The sequence below is a fragment of the Schistocerca nitens genome, chromosome 3 (assembly GCF_023898315.1).
Source record: "Schistocerca nitens isolate TAMUIC-IGC-003100 chromosome 3, iqSchNite1.1, whole genome shotgun sequence".
Taxonomy (NCBI): domain Eukaryota; kingdom Metazoa; phylum Arthropoda; class Insecta; order Orthoptera; family Acrididae; genus Schistocerca; species Schistocerca nitens.
This window is the reverse complement of record NC_064616.1, coordinates 57,860,212-57,885,695: the sequence shown is the minus strand read 5'-3', so window position 1 is coordinate 57,885,695 and position 25,484 is coordinate 57,860,212. Positions and strand designations below refer to the sequence as shown.

The 25,484-nt window shown below is 43.1% G+C and overlaps 1 protein-coding gene across 2 annotated transcripts in view; it reads right to left on the bottom strand.

Annotated features, from left to right (window-relative positions):
• Positions 1 to 25,484, bottom strand: part of LOC126248022 (uncharacterized) — a 140,465-nt gene that overhangs the window by 82,862 nt on the left and 32,119 nt on the right. The window contains exon 2 of one of the 2 annotated variants that reach the window (XM_049948613.1): positions 10,204 to 10,492. In XM_049948613.1, the coding sequence (XP_049804570.1) occupies positions 10,204 to 10,467 (264 nt within the window). In that variant the 5' untranslated portion in view covers positions 10,468 to 10,492. Of the gene's footprint in view, positions 1 to 921; positions 1,101 to 10,203; positions 10,493 to 25,484 lie in introns of those variants that run through there. The other variant, XM_049948614.1, reaches the window with a different exon arrangement.

Genomic DNA, 25,484 nt, shown 5'->3' with positions numbered 1-25,484 from the left:
ATGTAATTATGTTCCAGGTTTGCTTTATAATGACTTTTAACTAATTAATGTGTTTTTTTACGTGGAATAATCGTAAAAAGCTCACATTATGGGAACAAGATACACCGATGAAGTGCTATATCACAGGAGCACTGAAGTATTAATGAGGGAAGAAATCATACAATGTCATATCAACTCATCCTCAGCTGGAAGAACACGCCAGTTCAACTCACATCAGAGCAGTGTTTCTATTTTGAATGTGAAAAGACTGCCTTTTTTTCAAAAAGACAACAAGGTACAGAAATATGTGTGCACAGTTACGTTTTGTGTTTCATTATATGACAAGTTAAACGTTAGTTTAAAGAGGATAGCAAAGGACTGAGAAATGAAGGAGTAGTGGTAGTGATTAATAATATGGGCATCATTGTGCTAAGAGAGCTGTCAACATTATAGGCAACTTTGAAATATAACATGAATAATCTTAGAACTAACGAAGAGAACACGGCAACTGCAATAACCCGACTTTCCAGAAACTTCGCTCAGTGGAAGAGAGGTGAAAATAAGGGAACATATGCTTTGGCCCACCTGTAAATACTTGACTGTTTCTGAGAAGTCGATAGTCGAAGTGTTCGGGAAATTTATGTGCCTTTTAGCCAGTAAATAATTCAGCTGAAGTGATGGTACAGTAGGGGCTTCACACTTTTGCGCCCTGTGTTCGAAACTTATTATTTTTATTTTATTTTTCATTTGTCTACACATATCCGTAGAAGATTATTATACTGATGTTTTCCATTGCATGTTGAAATAATGTCCTTTTTCGTCTACTAATTTATGTCTGGTGAACACAAAAAGAGAGAGAGAGAGACAGAGAGAGAGAGAGAGAGAGAGAGAGAGAGAGACAGAAATTTGTCTAAAGTTTTCGGTGAAATTCCAATAGTGTACCTTGATTGATTAGCAACTGGAGGAACCAGTTTTCGGTAAACGGATCCATTATGCGTGGTTTGCCGCGAAATTATTGCCAACGCATGAAATCTTCAGCAGTGTTAACGACGTTTCTTTCCCGAGGGAGATTCATACAAAGGAATGTCACTGTGGTAAACCTGCCCTCATGCGACGCTCATGGTCTTCGGAATTTCTATATTTGGAATGTTTCTAGGATTGGTACCATCCAAGGGAATGCACCATAACTTCCTGAAATATAAAGATCAGAATAAAATATAAGAATAGATATAAGAATGAAATATAAGAATATGAGAATTTAAAAAGATTGTAACCCCTGAAAATACAATACATTCATATATTATATAATATGAATAAATGTATACTCTTACTGTGAAACCCATATGTAATTTTACAATTAATATAACGCCACAAACCTGATAAGTACAGCTACCTTTTACAGACATGGTTAGATAAATGAAATAAAAATATAAACAATAATCGGATTTCGAACAAAGGGTGCAAAACTGAGAGAATGCGACGCTAGCCACTGTCCACTATTTCGGCTGAGATTCTCGCATGCTAAAAGGCATCTAAATTGTTTCGGGTTACGGAGATGTTCTTAATGTGGCAACAGGGTAACTGGTTCACCAAGGGTCCGGGTTCGATTCCCGGCTGGGTCGGAGATTTTCTCCGCTCAGGGACTGGGTGTTGTGTTGTCATAATCATCATAATTTCATCCCCATCGACGCGCAGGTCGCCGAAGTGGCGTCAAATCGAAAGACCTGCACCAGGCGAACGGTCTACCCGACGGGAGGCCCTAGCCACACGACATTCCATTTCAACTGGTTCACCCATGCTTTCTTTGTAAATGGTCAGCTAGTCACATATCCCTGTGCCATTGTTTTAGCTCCTCTATCGTTTTACTTCTTTTTTCATCCCAGGTGTTACGCCTTTCACTCCTTTGTTTTACGGAGTGTAATATGGAGTGACTGTGTGGGAGTGTGGGAGTAAGTGAGTGCAAGAGTCAGTGTGCCAACGTTTTTAGCCCTTTTACTCATATTAGTTTCTTTTAATATTTGTAATGGCTCTGATAACTTCGCGGTTGAGTGCCTGTACACTCCAAAAACAACAACAATAAATAACGTCTGAAGCTCTGATCGTCGTTTCCACAGAAACAGTCGAGTATCTACGGATGTGCTGAGACACGTGTTTGCTTATTTACACTCCTACTCCTCTGAGCGAAGTTTCTGGGAAATCAGGTTATGGCACTTGTCGTGTTTTATCTTGTAAGAGTTAGCTTACTTTACGGTATTTCGGTAATTAGACAAGATCAAGGTAATATTTAAGCCCGATCAAACTATCAAACTATGTTAATTTCATTAACAAACAAGGAAATATTCTACAGTCTTAGTGAAGGAGCTGGCAAGACGGTTTGCGACTCATTGAGTTCAAACTTTTCATTGTGTTTGCGAATTTCTCATTTTGAAAAAAATTAAGGTAAGGGGGGGGTGGGTAGGGGGTGTATAACACTTATAGCAAATTGGCGCTGAGCAAATCATAATGTTGTGCAATATGTCACAAGCCCTACTATTTGGCTAGAATATCACGTTGTTGCGGCGTCTTGGTTGGGTGCTAAGGCGTGTAAGTTCACCTGAAGACAGAGTCTACACATCTCATTGGCTATTCAGAGCATTTCCATACATGGCAGCATTGCTTTTTTCTGACCTTGACTAGTCAAAGTGCTTCACAGTCACTGACAGGGGAGATGAGTTGTGGCGGCCGACCCTCTACATTGGATCATGGATCACAATTGTTAGTATTTTGAGCTGAGGTGTGTTAAATGCTGAGAATAGTTATACTGATCGTTGGCATCGATTCCGTGATCAGAAAGTGTGACCAATATCATTATTATTCATAAGTGTCAGTACTGATTTACGAAGGAGGTAGGCATGTGGAACGTTATGTAATATTTTGTTCATGTAATTTTAACACTGCTCTGGCAAGAAATCGTGCACTAAATAAGTGGTAAGCATCCCTTAAAACAAATATACATACTCTTCACGGAATAGCAGACCTGTAATTTTCCACACAACAGTTGCATCACCACTTCATTAATGGAACCCGATCGAGAGTGATCAACTGCACAGACAGGGACATTAAGCTTTAGAAGTCGCAAGGTGAGCTACAGAGCCAAACTGTGAGCCCCAGCCACCGATGCAGGGCTTACAGAATGGAGGTGTTGTACGGTCTCCACTAAATCATCTATCGTTGGCGAAAAAAGTATCACAATGAAAGGTGAATATGAGGACTGGCACCAGCACCACGTTTGTTGATTACAGCTTGGTTTCTTTTTTCGTTTTGATGATTAAAACTTTATGACTAACCCTTAAAGTGTAGAAATACACAAAGAAGTGCTCAGGAGAAAATAATACCCAGTTCAATGAAACGGACCATTATTTACAGATTAGTTGAAATTCCTGGAGTAGATCTGCAACCATAAAACACTTAAGCAAAAACTGATTTTAAGAGGGACTCACTAAATCCCATCAACATAGCAGCAATTTTTGAGGGAAAATAGAAACTGGAGACATTGTACAACATCCTTCGACTGTATAATAATGCATCAGAAAATGTTGGTGATGTGTTTGTGGACATGGTCCCAAGCGAAAAGGTAGCAGTGTACAACAAGAGATCAGCTTTAGATAAGCTACTACCAATCGTTTTTTGCGCTACAGTTTTATTTTTGTTACAGTCTGATTGTATAACATTACTGAAAGAATTATGTCATTCAATGTTTGTTCTTCAGTACTGAATCCTATTGCTATCATGCTAAAAATGTGTCTTGATCTGTCCTCTACAGCCACCGAAAGCAATGGTTCCCGAAGCATGCCAGTAACGTGCTCTGTTTTCGGGCAACATTGACATGAACACGGTACTAGTCTCTTATTCATTCCTGATACTTGCACCTTCCTTGCATCCTCGACGTGATTTTTAGATTTCTCTCCTAACTGTGACCACACGCCATTCACTATAGCCCTAAGGCGCATCTCCCTCTAATGTCTCTCTGTGACCGTCGCCATGCTCGGACTGTCATACTGGTGTCCCATGAGAGCCATGTCTCCACTTGCCTGTCACGATCTGATCACGTGAGCACCACGCAGCGGTGCACACTAGCAAAACTTGAGTTTTTGATGTTGTTGTCTGACGATCACAATACTTTCCTCAGTGAATCCTATTTTCATGGTACTTTTGAAGCCTAAGAATTAAAGCAAAGGAGCATTGAGCCCAGGGGCAAATTCAGATTTTATTTGGTGATTAAAAAAATGTCTGTCAGTAAGAGCTGACATGTGAGGTGTCACCTCACAATGGTTCCTTTATGGGTGAGAGAGGCCCAACCTTTTAGCTACCTCATACAGGAGGATAGTGTGCCTAGGAACTCAGGATGTGTGTGCAACATCTGTAAATAGTTCGCTTTATACACATTTAAGCTCTGTGTAATATATTAAAGCTATTTCAAATATATTTTTAATGTCAGTTACATAATTTCATAGTGAGTAAAACGCTATGTATTTTTAGAACTATATATATAACATATGGATAGTTACGCTGTGCTTCCTCGATCGTGCACCAACTTGCACCTTGAACAGAAGATGGTATCTTACTGTGGAACAGGGGCGATTCTAGAAGTCGGTCAAGGGGGGGGGCTAATGGAGGGGGGAGAGGGTGGTGGAGGGGGGTTGGGGGAATGGAATATCGTTTAACAAAAGGAGAGTTGGGGTCCTCCACCGAAAAAGTGGTAAAATTTGGTGTTGTTTTTGGTAACTCTTTTGGAGTTCAGGGTAAAAACGTGTCTACAGAATGTTTGTGCCCGGAAACATAATACGATTTGACCCAGATGTCCGGCGATTTCGAAGTTTTTGCCTGGGGTCAGCAATTTAAGTGTTGGTAGGCATACCCGGCATATTCACCTTTCTTGATTATTGTAAGTGGTACTCGTACATTAATGTACATCCAATGTATATTAATAAATAACAAGCCGCCCATTTTAAGTTAAATTATATTTATTGGTTTAGATAGTAAGCTATTTGCCGCTCTTATTCTTTTGTTAAGGTGTATTTGAAATAAATTGCAACCTATATTGCTACATAATTATTAAAAAAATGAGTGAATCTGTTGATGTAATATATTCGCTGATTTCTGAAGTCATTTTATCCAGTGTAATATGATACTCCATTTGGGGGGGCGGGGCTATAGCCCCCATAGCCCCCCGCCCCCTTGCCACCGCCCCTGCCGTGGAACATGTGATACTTGCAAATGAACTGAGTTTCTTTATCGTCTTAACAATTCCACCTGCCGCCAAAATGTAATTTGTGTTTCCAATACTTTGTACTTCAAAATGCATTTAACTTGTAACTGGTTTTTGATAATACTTCTGCTTATTTGATTTCATGTACTGAATATTAGTGTTTAATAGAGTAATAATGTAACAGATAGCTGGAAGGAGGTGCGATGAACCCTCTAATGGGCACTTGATTGTGAATTGCAGAGTAATAATGTGGATGTAAACATGGGCTCTAAAATGCGTTCCTTAAGCGTTATGATCATTTCTTTATCTTCGAAACTGTGAAACAAATCTTCTCTACTGCACGCTCTTTGATTTAAATATTTTGGGATGAGGTAGTATACATCCAAAACAAGAAAAAATGGTTTAGTTAACATGGGTTCTAAATTGCATACCTTAAGCGATATGAGCTGTTGTTCGCTAGAAGAGACGTGTCTCACAGTAGCGAAGTTGAAAAAGTACCCGTACCTCATAAGGTATACACTTTAGAGTCCATGTTCGCTGGCCGTTTTTGCTTGGATTAATCGTTCCCTTCATATCAAGACAATTCACTATGAGAGTCCACACGATAAATACCAGACAAGATCGCGACGTCGACTAGCAGTATAACAACTTCCAAATCCAAGTCCGCAGGCAGGTGTAGGTAAATGCTATGTGGCTAGCGTGCAATTAGTGACATCCAGGTAAGCACCCCATAACAACTGATCTGGCGTAAGGAAGATGCAGAAATAACGGGTTTTCCCGTAGTCCCGTGTTTACTGTTGCGTCCGAACTGGCTGTTGGCCTCTCTTGTGCTGCTGTTCTGTTTTCTCTTACTCATTATCAGTGGTACCGAAACTTTACATCCGGAGTAGTGGGGGTCATCTCGTGACATTCAGGGATTCCCCGCGGGTCCCAAGAGTGCTTATATGACGGTTTCGTAATCACACTGTCTTCTGGTAGAAGATGCGCGCATAGGCGCGTGGCTGATCCGTTCCAGCTCGGTGGATGGGTATTCTCGCGGCAAATGGAGGAAGAGACGGAGTCCTTCAAAACTCATGCGTATCTCCGCAGCGTTGTCCCATACGCTGCCTACGTACTCCTGGATGGGGTGGAACTGAAGCGGCGTGTGCACCGCCTCAGTACTGGTAACTCTTAACTTGCAATTTACATTGACGTGACAAAAGTCGTGGGAGTTCTTGTAACAACGTGTCGAACCACCTTCTACCCGCCGCAGTGCAGCAACTCGATGTATCACGGACTCAATAAGTCGCCAGAAGCCCCTGCAGAAATATTGAGCTATGCTGTCCCTGTAGTTGTCCATTATTGCGAAAATGTTGCCGGTGCTGGATTTTGTGAACGAACTGACCGCTCGTCTATGTCCCATATATGTTTGTTGGAATTCATGTTGGACGAAAAGGGTGGCCAAATCAATAACTCGAACTGTCCAGAGTGTTCTTCAAACCAATTATGAACAATTGTGGCTCAGTGACATGGCGCATTGTCACCCATAAAAATTGGCTGCAAATGGTGTCCAAGCAGTCGAACATAACCACTTTCAGTTACTGGTCGGTTCAGTTGGACGAGAGGGCCCAGTCCTCCCACGTAAACACTACCCACGACATTGTGGACCCACCACCAGGTTGCACAGTGCCTTGTTGACAGCTTGGGTCCATAGCTTCGTGGAGTCTGCGCCACACTCGAAACCTAGCACCAGCTCTTATCAACTGAAATCGGGATTCGTCTGACCAGGCCACGGTTTTCGAGTCGTCTGTGGACCAATCAGTATGGTTACGCGCACAGGAAAGGTGCTGCAGGCGATGTCGTGCTGTTAGCAAAGACGCTCTCATCGGTCGTCCGTTGCCATCTAACGGATATATTCGTCGTACGTCCCACATTGCTTTCTGTGGCTATTTCACGCAGCGTTTGTTGTCTATTAGCACTGACAACTCTACGCAATCGGCGATGCTCTCGGTCGGCCACTGTGTTGTCCGTGATGAGAGGTAATGCCTGGAATTTGGTATTCTTGCCGCACTCTTTTCACTGTGGAAATCGGAATATTGAATTCCCTGTCGATTTCCCAAATGGAATGTCCAACTACCAATCCGAGTTCAAAGTTTGTTAATATCCGTCGTGCGGCCATAAGCACGTCGGAAACCTTTCCACATGAATCGCCTGAATATGTCAGTTCCGCCAATGAATTTCTCTTTTATGCATTGTGTAAGCGATACTAGCGCCGTTTGTATATGCGCGTATCGCTATCCAATGAGGTTTGCCACCTCAGTGTAAGATTAAAATTCTAGTCTTTGTATTTTCCCTTCATTCTTCGTACATGGTTTTGTCTGTTCCTTATGTACGGCAGTAAAATATGGTGGACCCTATTACTGCTACCGAAGTAGTATTTTTTAATGTTTTATTTATTAATTTTTTATTATTTCACCACGTTAGTTCCGAAGGTGACATGGCCATAGTAGAGTGAGCCAGAAGTCGCCTTCGTTGCTGAGGATCCTGATGTGTATATTTGGAGACTTAGCAATCTGTTTGTAGAATGTCTTGCAGCTTCTCGACACCGTCCTTTCAGTCGCGGTACATAAGCCCGTAGGTGGGTAGTACTGAGAACCCTTTTCTTAATGATAATGGCCTGCACATTGCTAAAGTTGAAAAACAGCTGTCACGGAGTTGATCTATCACTGCTTGAAGTCTTCGTTGCGGTAACTGAGAATTTAAGTTCTCGGTTCACAAGGCCGTGTCATTAGCGTATATGGCCGGCTTCACCTGTGGTTTCATGGGAATGTCTGCCGTGTATAACGTCTACAATATTAGCCCAAGCAACGACCCTTGCGGTACGCTGGCGACATTGAAGTGACGTCGGCACCACGTACATACGGCCTCCAGACATGCGTCTCACGTGTTGTTTTTGGACTGCGTGTATTACCAAGTTAAACAGTAGTCTCTCATGCCACACGACGTCAAAAGCTCTGGTGACATCAAACAGCAAGGCTCCAAAGAACTCGTGGTGGTCGAAGGCCTCCATTGCATCCTCCATCAAGCGCAATACTTTGTGAACTTAGAGTGCCCTTTCCGATTTGGACATCTTGTAAAGTTTTAAGCTTCCACATGGTCTAGTAGACTTCGGAGGAAGAGACTCTAGAATGCCTTTGATACTCGAGAGACTAGGCTTACCGGCACACAGTTTCATAGAGATCGTACGTCTGTTACAGGCTCGGTGATAGCTACGATCTCTGCACGCTTCCATACTGCAGCCTAGCTGCCGATCCTCATTGTTGCTTTGAAAAGGGACGTCAGGTTGTGAACAGCTGGCAACGGCAAGTGTAGAAGCATACCGTTGGAGATGAGATCCGTCGCTCCTGCCTTCCTTAGTGTTAAGCGGCGAAGCTGGCAGCGGGCTGATCTGGCGTTAGCAGGTGCCCCTCCAATATGACTACACTATGTGATCAAAAGTATCCCGACGCCTCGTTGAAAATGACTTACAAGTCAATGGCGCCCTCCATCGCTAATTCTGGAATTGAATATGGTGTTGACCCACCCATAGCCTTGATGACAGCTTCCACTCTCGTAGGCATGCGTTCAGTCAGGTGCAGGAAGGTTTCTTGGGGAATGGCAGCCCATTCTTCACGGAGTGCTGCACTGAGGAGAGGTTCGATGTCGGTCGGTCAGGTCCGGCATGAAGTCGGCGTTCCAAAACATCCCAAAAGTGTTCTGTAGGATTCAGGTCAGCACTCTGTGAAGGGCAGTCCATTACGGGGATGTTATTGTCGTGTAACCGCTCCTCCACAAGTCGTGCATTATGAACAGGTGCTCGATCGTGTTGAAAGAGGCAATCGCCATCCCCGAACTGCTCATCAACACTGGGAAGCAAGAAGGTGCTTAAAACATGTAGGCCTGTGCTGTGATGGTGCCATGCAAAACAACAAGGGGTGCAATCGCCCTACATGAAAATTATACGCCGGCCGGAGAGGCCGAGCGGTTCTAGGCGCTACAGTCTGGATCCGCGAGACCGCTAGGGTCGCAGGTTCGAATCCTGCCTTGGGCATGGATGTGTGTGATGTCCTTAGGTTATTTAGGTTTAAGTAGTTCTAAGTTCTAGGGTACTGATGAAAAAATGGCTCTGAGCACTATTGGACTTAACTTCTAAGATCATCAGTCCCCTAGAACTTAGAACTACTTAAACCTAACTAACCTAAGGACATCACATACATCCATGCCCGAGGCAGGATTCGAAACTGCGACCGTAGTGGTCGCGCGGATCCAGACTGTAGCGCCTAGAACCGCTCGGCCACCCCGGCCGGCCGGGACTGATGACCTCAGCAGTTAAGTCCCATAGTGCTCAGAAGCATTTGAACCATTTTTGAAAATTACACATTACGACATTCTTCAACTATTGGCCGTCTCTTGTCAGTTAACAGACGAGGTCGGCCTGTACGCTTTTGTGCAGTTCGTGTCCCTTCACGTTTCCGCTTCACTATCTGATCGGAAACAGTAGATCTAGGGATCTATCAGTGTGGAAATCTCGCGTACAGACGTATGACACAAGTGACACCCCATCACCTGACCACGTTCGAAGCCCGTGTGTTCCTCGGAGCGCCCCATTCTGTTCTCTCACGATATCTGATGACTTCTGAGGTCGCTGATATGGAGTACATGGCAGTAGGTGACAGCATAATGCAGCTAATATGAAAAACGTATGTTTTTGAGCGTTTACGGATAGTTTTGATAACATAGTGCAGCTGATTGTGGTTTATTGGTGGATGCTTAAGGCCCGCTTCCTTCAATATCCCCCGCCCCGCCGTTGAGTCATTGTTGTAGTATGGCAAGGCTACTCATCGCTAGATCCGTCGAATGCAGCAGAAACATCTGATAAAATTAAGAATCCTGCAACTGCTACCTCACGTTACAGCAATAGCGTGTTTACAGGCAGTTAGGAGTAGAGTGAGGCATACCGTGTAGAGTGGCCTGGATTTGTCGCTCGAGGGCGGCCCGTATCTCAAAGGGCCTGGCGCGTGGAGGGAGAGAGCGGCCCACTTCAGCAAGAGGATTACGGCCGTCCACGAAAACTTGTTGCCCCAGCAGCGCGAGAGCGCGACGGACAGTGTGGCGGGCTGACCGGCGCCAACCAGAACAAGCAATTGAACGCCACATGTGAAGCCGACGATTAGCAGCGGTGGAGCCACGTGATACCGGACGATGTCGTACGCCTTGCCCATCTCACAGGACACAGCGCCCCACGTACTGCAACATAACACAACACACATCCGTTTCATTCCTCATCAAAATCATGCATAAAACAGTTTATCCTTAAATGGTCGGTGTTAAGTTTTATCTGCTATTTGGAAAAAGAAACAATCTGCTACTGCATACAACATACAGATCATTAACACTTTATACAGGTGTTACAAAAAGGTACGTCCAAACTTTCAGGAAACATTCCTCACACACAAATAAAGAAAAGGTGTTATTTGGACATGTGTCCGGAAACGCTTAATTTCCATGATAGAGCTCATTTTAATTTCGTCAGTATGTACTGTACTTCCTCGATTCACCGCCAGTTGGCCCAATTGAAGGAAGGTAATGTTGATTTCGGTGCTTGTGTTGACATGCGACTCATTGCTCTACAGTACTGGCATCAAGCACAGCAGTACGTAGCATCAACAGGTTAGTGTTCATCACGAACGTGGTTTTGCAATCAGTGCAATGTTTACAATGTGGAGTTGGCAGGTGCCCATTTGATGTATGGATTAGCACGGGGCAATAGCCGTGGCGCGGTACGTTTGTGTCGAGACAGATTTCCACAACGAAGGTGTCCCGACAGGAAGATGTTCGAAGCAATTGATCGGCGTCTTAGCGAGCACGGAACATTCCAGCCTATGACTCGCGACTGGGGAAGACCTAGAACGACGAGGACACCTGCAATGGACGAGGCAATTCTTCGTGCAGTTGACGATAACCCTAATGTCAGCGTCAGAGAAGTTGCTGCTGTACAAGGTAACGTTGACCACGTCACTGTATGGAGAGTGCTACGGGAGAACCAGTTGTTTCCGTACCGTGTACAGCGTGTGCAGGCACTAACAGCAGCTGATTGGCCTCCACGGGTACACTTCTGCGAATGGTTCATCCAACAATGTGTCAATCCCCATTTCAGTGCAAATGTTCTCTTAACGGATGAGGCTTCATTCCAACGTGATCAAATTGTAAATTTTCACAATCAACATGTGTGCGCTGACGAGAATCCGCACGCAATTGTGCAATCACGTTATCAACACAGATTTTCTGTGAACGTTTGGGCAGGCATTGTTGGTGATGTCTTGATTGGGCCCCATGTTCTTCCACCTACGCTCAATGGAGCACGTTATCATGATTTCATACGGGATACTCTACCTGTGCTGCTAGAACATGTGCCTTTACAAGTACGACACAACATGCGGTTCATGCACGCTGGAGCTCCCGCACATTTCAGTCGAAGTGTTCGTACGCTTCTCAAATGGTTCAAATGGATCTGAGCACTATGGGACTTAACAGCTATGGTCATCAGTCCCCTAGAACTTAGAACTACTTAAACCTAACTAACCTAAGGACATCACACAACACCCAGTCGTCACGAGGCAGAGAAAATCCCCGACCCCGCCGGGAATCGAACCCGGGATCGTACGCTTCTCAACAACAGATTCGGTGACCGATGGATTAGTAGAGGCGGACCAGTTCCATGGCCTCCACGCTCTCCTGACCTCAACCCTCTTGACTTTCATTTATGGGGCATTTGAAAGCTCTTGTCTACGCAACCCCGCTACCAAATGTAGAGACTCTTCGCGCTCGTATTGTGGACGGCTGTGATACAATACGCCATTCTCCAGGGCTGCATCAGCGCATCAGGGATTCCATGCGACGGAGGGTGGATGCATGCATCCTCGCTAACGGAGGACATTTTGAACATTTCCTGTAACGAAGTGTTTGAAGTCACGCTGGTAAGTTCTGTTGCTGTGTGTTTCCATTCCACGATTAATGTGATTTGAAGAGAAGCAATAAAATGAGCTCTAACATGGAAAGTAAGCGTTTCCGGACACATGTCCACATAACATATTTTCTTTCTTTGTGTGTGAGGAATGTTTCCTGAAAGTTTGGCTGTACCTTTTTGTAACACCCTGTATATGACTATAATAAGCGCTCATGGTTACATATGATATACGACCTGGGTAATTGTAAGGGTGTTAACCACTGGAATCGTAGTATAAATATCGATGTATCCAGACATTCTGTCTCATTTTTGGTTCGCCTAGTAAACATTAATAATCTGTGTAATCGCCAGTATGTTGAATGCCTCCAAACAAAATGTTCGAACCAGACTGTAAAAACAGAACTAAAGTCATCATTGCTCGATAAATTTTATTGGCAATATAATGCGCTGTATTGGTGTATTTCGTTGTGTACACCGCTCAAAAGAATTAAGGGAACAAGACTTTGGGTGTCAGCCATTCTACACTGAGCAATGCTACCTTTTATGTAAAGTTCTGGCGGGAGTTGTAGAATTATTTCTCCTATGTTCATGTATTGTGTGGCTTTGTGGACCTCGTGTCATATGGATGTGATTGGAAGAGAAAATAGTTGTGCATAATTATATACAAGACCGTGGAACTCATTTTGCAACCAGGAACATCATCCCTTCAGACAAGACTGTGCCACAACGAGTAGTAATGGACAACGGACAGAAGATAAGTAAAAGAATATTTAAATAATATGAACGTAAGTGCGTTACAGTTCTAATCTTATTCCCTCATTTAGTCTCAAGGTGTTGAGAAAATGACACAAACCAGACCACAGTAGAACTTAGTAAGGTTTCCTCGCTTGCTTTTATTTATTTCCGTTGAACATTAAACATGCTGGATACTACAAATACTTGTGTTCAATAGTAAAAATAAGTGTAATCGAAGTGCAGATCTTTTATGTGATGTGTTGTCTGAATAAGAGTTGAAGTTCCCTTTGAATAAGTCCGAGTAATTAACACCTAATCATACGATTGAGAATATGTATTGTGATTGCTGTGCTGGAATTTAGAGGTATTTTAACAGTGAGAAAAGAAGGTTGCAACAGATATCAGAAATCTTACGGGCGTGTGTAAAACAGGTCACCAGGCTTTATCAACTTGCTCCAATCACGAAATCTCATAGAAAACCGAGAGCGAGAGTGAATCCAATTGAATATATCTGAGAATAACATACTTATGAAGTTTTATTTGGACTGTCTTGGACTGTCTTCACTATATCTAAACGATAACAAATATAAAATATCTCGCTGAGTCCGACAGTTGATATACACAAATTTTCACACTTTTCAGCGACTACTTTGGATTCGGTAAGCAGTATGCATATGAAAAGTAATACCACACTTGAATTTCAAAAATTATAATGATAGTTGATTTCAATATGTCTGTCATCGCTAAATAACTTACCCTCGACCAAGATCGTGTATTTCATACCCATTACGAACTAGGATTTAATTTTGACCACAATAATCTGGAAATCAATTTTTATCTCTACAACATTTTGTAAGCGACACTCAGCCTTCTGTGTATCGATTTTATGAGACTGAGTCGACAATTCATCCCGGGTTCCCGGGTTCGATTCCCGGCGGGGTCAGGGATTTTCTCTGCCTCGTGATGGCTGGGTGTTGTGTGCTGTCCTTAGGTTAGTTCGGTTTAAGTAGTTCTAAGTTCTAGGGGACTGATGACCATAGATGTTAAGTCCCATAGTGCTCAGAGCCATTTGAACCAATTTTGACAATTCATCGAATTATCAATTGATGTGTTTCACAAATGTGAAAAGTTGGTATCGATCGAAAAACAAACCACAGTCAAAATACGAAAGTAAATTTCAATAAATAACGAAGTTTACACGAGCAAAGAAACGAACTCATAGAACCATAGAACCAAAATATTTTTCCACCAAAAAAAAAAAAGAAGGATTGATCTCCAACGGTTCTCAGAGCCTAACCACATTCTATGTCATCATAAAACTTGTCTTCCGCTACTCCATGCGTATGAGAATGGTGTAGCAACATTAAGCTTCGATGCCGGAGAGCGCCAGTAGGCTAACGAGAGAGTTTTAAACAGTAATGAGGAGAGGGAAAACTATATGCATAAAATTTCAAGTATATTTCCGCGATCCGTTGTAACATTTATATCTGCTGGTGGAAAATTAATTTACACAGAGTGTAACCGATAACTGTTTACAATGCACCAGAGTTGTGTAGAGGAAGTCAAGGTGGGCAAGGACACTTGTGGTCTGTGGAGTCGGGCAGCAATTTCAAATTGGCCTACAAAAACCATCTAAGCTACAGCGCTTGCGACACTGGACGAAGAGAGCGAGAGACTATTGACGAACTTAGTCCTAGAGAAAAAATGAATAGGAACTTTTTTGTACGAAATTTTATGCAGTTTATATTTGTACTGGGAAACATTTTCGCTACATGCCGCGATTTCCGAATTATTCAAGAAAAACGTAAAAAAAGTACCTTCAAACGCATTCCCACACTTTCCCCCCCCCCCCCCCCCTGTACCCGGTCAGAATGTTTGGTATATTGTTATTGGCACTCCCTTCGACTCCTGTCTCCTGTATAAATATTTCCGACGACACAAATTATTTCCCACATTCGACCTATTTTGGTCTTCATTGACTGTATTCGGGAGGATATCAATTCAAATCTCCGTCCAGCCACTAGATTTAGATTTTCCGTAATTGCCGTATATCGCTCCAGACGTATTCCGGGATAATTCCTTTGAAAAGGGCACGGGTGATCTCCTTCCGTTTCCCTTCGTAATCCGAGCTTGTGCTCCATCTCGGGACGTTACACTCTAATCATCCTTCCACACTTTTTTTCATTGGCTGGACTATTACACCATCGACTTAGCCGTGCACTTACAATTTCAACAGCATAAAGTTAGCAATTAAATTGTTTTGTTTGTCTGACCGTCTTACAACTATAATACTGCCATTGCAACGGTTAAGATTATGTCGAAGCGTAAACGTAATTAGTTCCTGCATAACATTTACAAAGGTCTATTTCTTTCATTACACTCACAGAAAAGTTTAAATTAATAATGCTGACGAAACAGCCGAGTAAGCCGGTGGCATCAGGACAGTCAGTGAAGACCTAGAATGGTCGAATATGTGAAACAATTAATTTAGTGTCAACATTTTGTACAGTAGTAGAAGGGAGTGCCATGAAAAACATACCAAAAATCCTTATAGGGTGGGGGGGGGGGGGGGCGGTGAGTGCGTGGATTGGTGTGCGTTTGTACGTATTTTCTGCACAATTCGAAAACCGTGGCCTGTAGCGAATACGTTTCTTAGTACAAAATTAATTTATATTATATTTCCTACAAAAAAGATCCTATTCATTTGTTTCTCTAGGACTAGTAGTTTGTCAATATTCACTCGCTCTCTTCGCGCAATTGCGCGAACTGAAAATGTTCCGGGGCAACGACATACGCCGGCACGAAGACGAAGAATGCAAGAGCAGAGAAGGCGGTGAGGCAACGTCAGCCAATAGCCCGCTGACTAGGACCGCAACACGACAGGAGAATGTGCAAAATATGTTAACTTACTGACGTCAATAACCCCAAACTTTGTAGTTATACGCATGGCAAAAGTAACCAAACCCAAACGATTTATTACGTCTGCTGTAGGGTTTCTCCATTTTAAGTTTTCATTAACATGCACACATAAAACTTATAACTTTCTACCCTGTTTCTTATTTGTTGTTGGTTTACTAGATCCATAGAAGTTGAGATGTTTTTGACAGTAAAAAACTGGATGATTTGTGGTTATTTACCTAAGTTTAAAGCTATCACTTTTGTGCAAAACCAATCAGGAACTGAATACAAGCGTGGCCTTATGTTTCTTGAAGCTGTTTCAGGAGAACTTCGGAAACTACAACCAAGGATGAAAACATTATGTAAGAAATAGTCGACGTCATAACAATACGATAAGGATACTTCGGTACATTTTTCATAACAACAATGAGGAAGCTCTGTGCAAGACCAGTGTTGTATTTTTTCAGTGCTGACAAAAATCAAAGGACAAAATGAATGTTCCTGGAATGTGTTTGCGAAGGGGCCAACTAATTTTGTTAGCCGATTTATTACTCTGGGTGACACATTGATTTACAATTTAGTGACGGAAATAAACCGCAGTCAAATCCGATGATATTTCACCAAAAGATGTGCTACCGTCTACCGGAGAGGAGATGACCAGTTATTTCTGAAATGCAAGAGAAAGTACTCTTACTTATTATCTTATAAAAGGTGCATAAATGAACTATCAAATACAACGTAAGTTTTGTAAAACAACTGCGTGGGTAAGTGTTTGATAAGCAACCTGGTTGCAAGAGAAGGAAAAATAATTTTTATAGGACTACACACCTGCCAGCAAACGTAATATTTGGATTATTAGGACGATTTTTTGGAACTTCCATCCAATCGACAAGATTTCGCATCCTCTGATGTACACTTGAAGACACGTCGCCACCACGACAGTGGCGTGATTATACAGGGTGAACTTCAATAAAACAAACAAACTGTATGGATGGATTCGTGATTGGAAATGGAGGAAAAAAGGTCATATGAATATGTGTCCGGAAATGTAGCGTTGCCACGGTAGATGCGGCTGGGGAATGGGAACTGGCAGTTGGTAAGAAGGCAGCTACGAGGAGAAGATATTCAGATAGTTGTACTTTGCGTATAACCAATAGATGTGACCAACTGTCAGAGTTGAGAGAAGAGGAGCCTCTTATAACTGTAGGTGTACGAAACATGCAGCAGTCCTCAGCAGTTATGGAACCTAAGTCAGTTGCAAATTGTAACCGAAAGAAGAAGGTTCTGCTGCTAGATAGTTCGCATGGCAGAGGTGTAGACCAGCAGCTGCAGGAAGTGTTGGCGAGTGAGTACCAGGCCACCAGCATTGTGAAGCGCAGTGCAGGGTTGGCTCAGATGAGAGACGGCATAGGGGAGTTATGAAGGAATTTTACGAAAGAGGATCAGGTAGTGATTGTAGGTGGAGCAGGGAATATCTTGATAGCGACTGGGGATATGATGTAGGTGGTGACGTGGTAAAGATAGCTACTCAAACTAGTGGCACCAATGTGTACTTCGTGCAATTGTTTCAGCGTCATGATCGGCCTATCTTAATCCTGCTGTTAGACGTGTTAACATGGGGCTGGAGAAGGCACTGATGGCGGAAGGCATGGCTCACATTTCAGCGGTGCCAGTTGAGTCTGTCAATAGATCGGGTTTCGTTAGGCATGGCCTGCACCTCAGTAGGTATGGGCAGGGGAGGCTGGCAAAGGTTGTAGGTGACAATGTAGTGGGTGGTGGTGGGAGAACTCATGGAAAAATTCCTGTAGCAGTTGGTGTTAGAGCTGCACCTGTTTTAGATCGAAGTCAGCTGATGGGTCTCCTTGCTTAAAGGAAGTCCTTCTAACAAAGCAGTCACCTTCAGAGGAGCTCAGGTATTCAAGTAGAGAAGGAATTAACATATTTCATCAAAGTATAAGAGGTGCTAGAGATAAAGTTAGTGAACTGCTTATAGATATTGACTCTGACACTAGTGGTTTATCGGAGCACTACTCAAATAATTTGACAATTCAGAGGCTTCCGTTACCAGGTTTACAGATTAGCTGGCTGTTTATCAAGAAGTTCTTTGCAGAGTGGGGGAGTCGCCACGTACGTAAAAAACAGTATTTAATTTGAGTCCGTAGAGTCATCACGGCTCTGCACTGAACAGGTATATGAATGTTGTGCACACTCTATGCCACTCTATGCCCTCTAGTACAACAGATAATTCTAAAATATTTCTGTTTGCTGACGATACTGGCTTGGGAGTAATGCATGTTGTGTGCAACACTGGCTCAGTTTCAAATAGTGCAGTTCATGACCTAAGTTCATGGCTTGTAGAAAATAAACTAACGCTAAATCACAGTAAGACTCAGTTTTTACAGTTTCTAACACACAATTCTACAAAACCCGACGTTTCAATTTCATAGAATGGGCATATGATTAGTGAAACTGAGCAGTTCAAATTTCTAGGTGTTCAGATAGATAGTAAACTATCGGGGAAAGCGCAATTTTAGGATCTGGTTCAAAGACTTAATGCAGCCATTTTTACTATTCGAACGGTATCTGAAGTAAGTGATAGTGCGACGCACTATCACTTACTTATTTTCCTTCGTTTATGTAGTATGATGATATATTTTGGGCAGAGAGAGGTGTGCAGTATAGTGCTGCATCCATTTTCAGTAAGCTACCACAAGTATTCAAAAACCTTAGCAGTAATCCACGCGCTTTCAAATCGAAACTGAAGAGTTTCCTCATGGGTCACTCCTTCTATTATGTCGAGGAGTTCCTTGAAAAATTAATCTGATTCCGATGTTATATTTTCACTGCGTTTACATAAACTTATGTTTTGTCATTTTTTGGGTTCATAAAGATTTTATTTTGTTTGTTATTACTTTTACGTAGTAATTTCACGTACGGACACGTTCCATGACCTTGGAGATTTGCTCCTCAATTTGGTCCTACGAAAATGGACGTGTAAAATAAAAACAAATAAAATAAAATGTCGTTAACGAATGGAAGTTCCTTGTGTGTTGCAGACTGTGTGACTGACGGTGTATACTGTAAGCAGCAGAATGCGCCGGTATTTATGTCGGGAACAAGCCGAGATGATGTTTCGGTACAGTCAGATGCAAACGGCTGAGAGACAACACGGCTATACCAAAACAAGTTCCCTCACAGACACCAACCACATCACACAACATTTCAAGGCCTTTCGGGGCATTTGTGTTATCAAAAACTCTTACACGATGTTGGCGGACCACTTGCCTGGAGCTTGTACTAGGGTTCGTCCCAATATCCAGTAGAATATCCTCCACATCTCATGTACGCACAGTCCGCCGGCTCGACCGTTTTCATTTGCTTGGCCGTACACAAACACCATCTCGGCTTGTTCCCGACATGAATACAGGACGATTCTGCTGCTTACAGTAGGCTGCGCCAGTCACACAGTCTGCGACACACAAGTAACACACGGCACGAGGTTAGAGGACCTTTCATTCGTCAGCACCACCCACCGTAGCAAAGATGTATTCCCGGATACATATTCGTAGGTCCTTCTTTCCTTCATTTCCAGTCATTAATCCGTCCCTGTAGATTATCGGTTTTATCGATGTTCATCCTGTACATTCTGGTGAAACAAACAATATATTAATAGCCTCGCTACCAGAAAACAAAAACAAAAAAACACCGTCCGAACAGGCCACACCGCTGCCCCCGCCTTTGCCAGTTTTCGTGCCGCTACTTCTGAGTCAGCTGGCCTCACAAGGGCCAACAGCACTCGGCAGACCCTGACCCATCCAAGTGCTACCAAGCCCGACAGCGCTTTAACTTCGGTGATCTGACGGGAACCGGTGTTACCACCGCGCCAAGGCCGTAAGCTCTAGGTTCCGTAACCTCGAGGAAACAAAGAATGGAAGAGAAAAGTTGTCGGTGACAGACTCTAACAGTCCAGATTATCATTCAATTTGTGTACATTCTACTCCATGTATTGAAAGAGCGAATCAAAACGGATGTACCAGAATGGCATTTTAGGAATGGAATCTATACACTAATAAACACGTGTAATTGCAGGCTCTAAGCACAATATTTCGTTTACAGGCCGACATTTTTATGCCCGTTGTGCCGCAGGGTCGCGTACTCGTGTGACAGATGAGTTGTGCATCACTATGTGCTTCGCGAAGGTACTAACAGTCTGGAAGAATCAGCCGTTGAGGTAAGGATGACATGGATTTTACACAGAGCGGCCGCTCAGTGAGACACACATACCAGCTCACCGACAAATTTTCGAGAAGGATCTCTACCTGGCAGACGAATAAACTTTCGGGGGCAAGAAGATGTCTAACTACGCACAGTTATTACGGTCCTGTTCTACTGTAAATATTCGATCAGTTTGCTGACTGTGCCAGCAACTTTGCCACATGATGAGTAAACGTATTTCCACTGAACGGCCCATGTTTTATGGGTTTGTAATCCTGCCTTGTCTGAGCTTTTAACCATATCTTCTACTTCATCTGTCTGATTTCAAATTATAATAATCAGTCACCTACACCATAAAATATCCTAGCAGTGACGTTACAGAAGACACTTGCAGACCGGGAGAATACGAAGTTTTCCCCATGAGATACATTACAGAGTTAATTACGGTAATAAGTGGAGTCACAGTATGTCTGGCGATCCATTTTTGTACGTATTTCTGGTTCCCTTAGTGCTGAAACAGTATCTTACACTGAAATAGGTAGTCACCTTTCCGCAAATGATAATCTGGGATAACGTTCCGTTTTTCTGGTGTTGTCCGAGATATCTTCTGCGAACAGATGATAGATTCATTTTTATAGTCTTCACGCTTTTTCTGGACATGTCTCTGATTCGAGAAATTTGGATTCTGCGAGAACAGAGACTAGTGTGCTAATCACAGATAAAGAACTGTGAACGCTTAAGAAGCTCTGGTGCTAATCACCGATAAAGAAATGTGAACGCTTAAGAAGCTCTTGGTGTTGCGTCTGGTGACCTCGCCAATTGCTAATTTCTCATCCAATAACGATTGTCTGCTTCCGAAAACGAAAGGAAAATGCCTCTTTTCACCTCTAATCTAATAATTCCCATTTATTCCATACATTTTGGGGATACCTTCGACTTGTGACTCACATTTACATTATGAACGAAGTAAGTACAATCAAATTCCGACAATTGTATGTGAGGGGTACTCGGCGGGACAGAAGATTACCGAGTCCGTGGAGCGCTTGAGGAGGTCGACCAAAAAGCAGTCCACGGAGACACAATTTACCAGCACCACGATACCAACAGTTTCACAGGACAGTTTTCTATCGACAGTGGAATCGCTTCCAAGCAGGCAGCTGATGATACAGACACACTGATGGTGCGGATGGCAGAATCCCTGGCTTCTGCTCACAAGTGTCGCAATTGTGGAGGACGACGTTGAACTTCCTGATAATAATGATGGGTGTTCGAATTTCCCCGCTTCCACCAGTGTATATTTCCTTCACCTAGGGGTATGTACAGCCCCTCAGCTCTTCTACAATCCAAGGAGTGCAGTGGAGAAGAGTGTTGCTGTTTTGGTTGGCAGGAGAGCCAACACCGTGTTACTAGAGGAGGCCGAAAGGCACGCGTTTTAGCTCACGAAGGCTGGCGTGAAGTCTGGAACAGGACAAGGAAATTAGAATTTAGAAAAACGGACGTAGCTGGTGGAATACTTAACTTTAATCCGTTAATGGTGAACGTCGGTCTTGACGGTACATGATTCAATATCAATAGTAACTGATAATGGCGCCTTGCTAGGTCGTAGCAAATGACGTAGCTGAAGGCTATTCTGGCCGGCCGAAGTGGCCGTGCGGTTAAAGGCGCTGCAGTCTGGAACCGCAAGACCGCTACGGTCGCAGGTTCGAATCCTGCCTCGGGCATGGATGTTTGTGATGTCCTTAGGTTAGTTAGGTTTAACTAGTTCTAAGTTCTAGGGGACTAATGACCTCAGCAGTTGAGTCCCATAGTGCTCAGAGCCATTTGAAAATCGTCTCGGAAAATGAGAGCGTATTTTGTCAGTGAACCATCGCTAGCAAAGTCGGTTGTACAACTGGGGCGAGCGCTAGGAAGTCTCTCTAGACCTGCCGTGCGGCGGCGCTCGGTCTGCAATCACTGATAATGGCGACACGCGGGTCCGACGTATACTAACGGACCGCGGCCGATTCGAAGGCTACCACCTAGCAAGTGTGGTGTCTGGCGGTGATACCACAGTTGCCACTGAAGCTGCAGCCCAGCAGTACAACGTCAGAGTTTTCCTTCACGTGCAGCAGTGGATCGAAAACTATTTGGGTCCAGAACAGTGGGAGTGGAAGCTGACATCAAATGGGTTGCCTCCCAAAACCATACTGAAACCCTCGGCTGCCGAGAGACTTCTTTAGGATATATCTTGCAAATGCAAGACAGACTGCCAATGTTTGTGTGGGTGTACCGTAGATGCGTTCTGCACGAAACTGTGAGAGCAATGTGGGTCGCGCTACAACATTGACGACAGCTTTAAAAAAGATGATGAAAGTGGCATTGAGGATCCCCTTGGAGTACCACTGTGTGAAGCAACTCAGGCGACTGGAGGTATTTATTTATGTAATATTTTACACCATTATACATTTTTACAAACCAGTTTTTCGCTATCATAAAATTAATCATTCAATTAGAACTTTTTGCAGTTGAAGAACAGCAACAACTCACTGTTCAGTCTCGATCTTGCAGAGCCCTGACGATTTGTCTGGATCCTGCACTGCACAAGACCCTTCACCTCGACCTTCTAGTGCCGAACAAACATTGGCTCGGCCACCTCAAGCCAAACGGAGACGTCAGTACAGGTATATCTACATTCATCGATAGTTGACTATAAAACTTATCTGTCTTTCGTATCCATATTCTATCACTAAATAACTTCTTTCTTTTCGAGATAGAGAACCTACTAGAAGTGATGACCAATTCTTAGGTTCGAAATTCACTCATTTCATGACTCATGTACATTACTGCATATAGAATTTACATTCATTAACCTTTTCTAAGCGTAAGACACCGAAAATATAGAGCCGATGACAGATAGACTGGTGGAAGGGGTCGTTTTGCTGCAGGGTGCAGAAAGTCTTTTCGGAATTTTCGCTTTGTTCTCGCCCCTCTTATGAGAAAATCGAATGTTACGGACATTTCTTGTAGAAAATATATTTTTCGAGTTGTAGGGTGAGAAAGTGAGTGTTTTTTAAGTTTTCGCAGAAGGGACAAGAAATCGGTGCTCTTCAGTGTGCTTTAGCGCCGGTACCGCTCGTCATTATGTCCATCCAGACTGGTGTATTTTGTAGGAACTTTTGTCTGCTGTAATATTATGTAGAGAGGTCATCTGCGAAACACGTATAGTTTTCGAGATACAAGAGAAAAACGGAAAACTGTGCGAAAATTTTTAGGTTTTTTGCGTTTCTCGTATGAAGCCGACTTCCTACAAGGCAGCAAACATGTAAGTCGAATTCAACTGCCAAAATACATATAGAACCGTTGAGAAAAAAACTTCCACAATTTTGTTATTAAAACGACTGTTTTGAACACTGACTGGACTATTGGCTGATTGGTGGTTGATACCAAATAATTTCAAATATTTATTTGGTTTTTCAAATAGATGTTCCTGACCTAGTCTTCTCCATAGAGTACGTTTACACTTGTGTAGTCCCTCCTTTATTGTCGACGCCGACTACGTCTTTTGCCGGTCGCGGTGGCCGTGCGGTTCTAGGCGATTCAGTCCGGAACCGCGGGACTGCTATGGCCGCAGGTTCGAATGCTGCCTCGGGCATGGATGTGTGTGATGTCTTTAGGTTAGTTAGGTTTAAGTAGTTCTAAGTTCTAGGGGACTGATGACCTAAGATGTTAAGTCCCTTAGTGCTCAGAGCCATTTGAACCATTTGACTTCGTCTTTAGACTCTATAAGCTCCATAAGCATATTGGCTGTTTTCTTTTTAAAGGAACCATCCCGGTGCTTGGCTTAATCGATTGAAGAAACTCCAAATCTAAATCTGGACGGGCAAGTGATGCTATCAGCTCCAGTACTCTCAAATGCAAGGCTAGTATCTTAACCGCTCAGTGTGGCTGTATGAATTAAGACACGAGAATATAATTATTGCTCCTGTGGATAAATTCTTAAGCAGAGAAAGAAATTAATTACTGACTGCTGATTCGACACACAGTCGCCGCTTAATTACACGCCTTTAAACAAATCTTGAGAGGAATTTGGCCACTACTCAGGACGAATCGTGTCCCTTTTCAGAACATCCGTCGGTGGAGCTGGCCTGCAGTACGTCTTCCAAGTGAATTTCAGATATTTAATACACTCGTGTCATCAGTTAAGAGATGTTCTAGACCCACGTAAAAACATAAAACACAGCGACAATATACGCTGAGAGTAGGGCTCCTCTCAGAACTTGACCGATGCCACTTACTATCCGATTGGTGCCCACGTCGCTGCTGCCACAATTTTTCCTGGTGAAAGCCTATTGACTGAAAGCGCTCACAAGAGTAAATAAACGCGATTGACGCTGTTTTTACAATCAATATACATCGCACTCATCCGGAGAGGAAAGCATCTTCATCACTCTGTCATGTGGAGAACATGAAGCTCCTTACAATAAAATAAACGTTAGTAAATATATGTCAAATATCTTTCAGCAGTAGCAAATATGAAGGTCCTATCAGTATGCCCTCTACAGCGCGAACAGACGGCAGCCTTGAACCAGCACACCGATAAGACCGAAGTTTAATGACCGCCACGTCAGTACTGGTTATCGTGCGAGCTTGAGATTGACAATGGAAAACAGTTTCTTTTATCTACAGCATAACAGCTGAGAGTTCCTCAGAGGTCTTCCAGCAGTATTTATTCTTATCATTAAGAAAATTAATTGAGCAGGGATTACGCAGTTAACTAGTGATGGACGCACGTAGAACAATAGCAAGGAAAGTAACCGTCTAGATATTCGATGCGCATCTGACGGCCAATGTCACTGACGAAATTACACGATTCCACGATTATTACCTGCCCATATCTCCTGTAACCGAACGTGACCACTGCTGATAGTACATTCTATGAAACGTCGCTGGTAAGAGATCATCATCTGTCATTTTAATCCACTTCTAGATAAAGCCGTCTTCAGCATTTCTCCGCCAAAAATGATCTGCAGATGTACGCTCCCAAGTTTGTCTTCACCTCGCCTACCCTGCTTCTATGAATCCTAGACTAGATTGTTTCTTATTGCGATGAACAAAGCGAAATGGATTTCCATACTTCATATACCGTTGCCTCACCTGGAAATACGCCCTGCACTTGTTCAACTTCTTTTCAAGAAATTTATCAAAACGTATGCAAATCCATATACTTAAACATTAATGGAAACGAATTTCTTACTTCTTTCATCAGAAACCTTCGAACTCTCAGATGCACAGGTAGTTTTTCAACAGGCTAAGTTTCAGGGGATATGGTCTATTTCAGATTATATCGCAGCCGTTGTGGTTTCTCCCGACTTTAACAACTCGTCTCATAGTCCCACAGCAGAGTCGGAATTTGTGTCTCTTCTGGCATGATTAACTCTCTTTCCT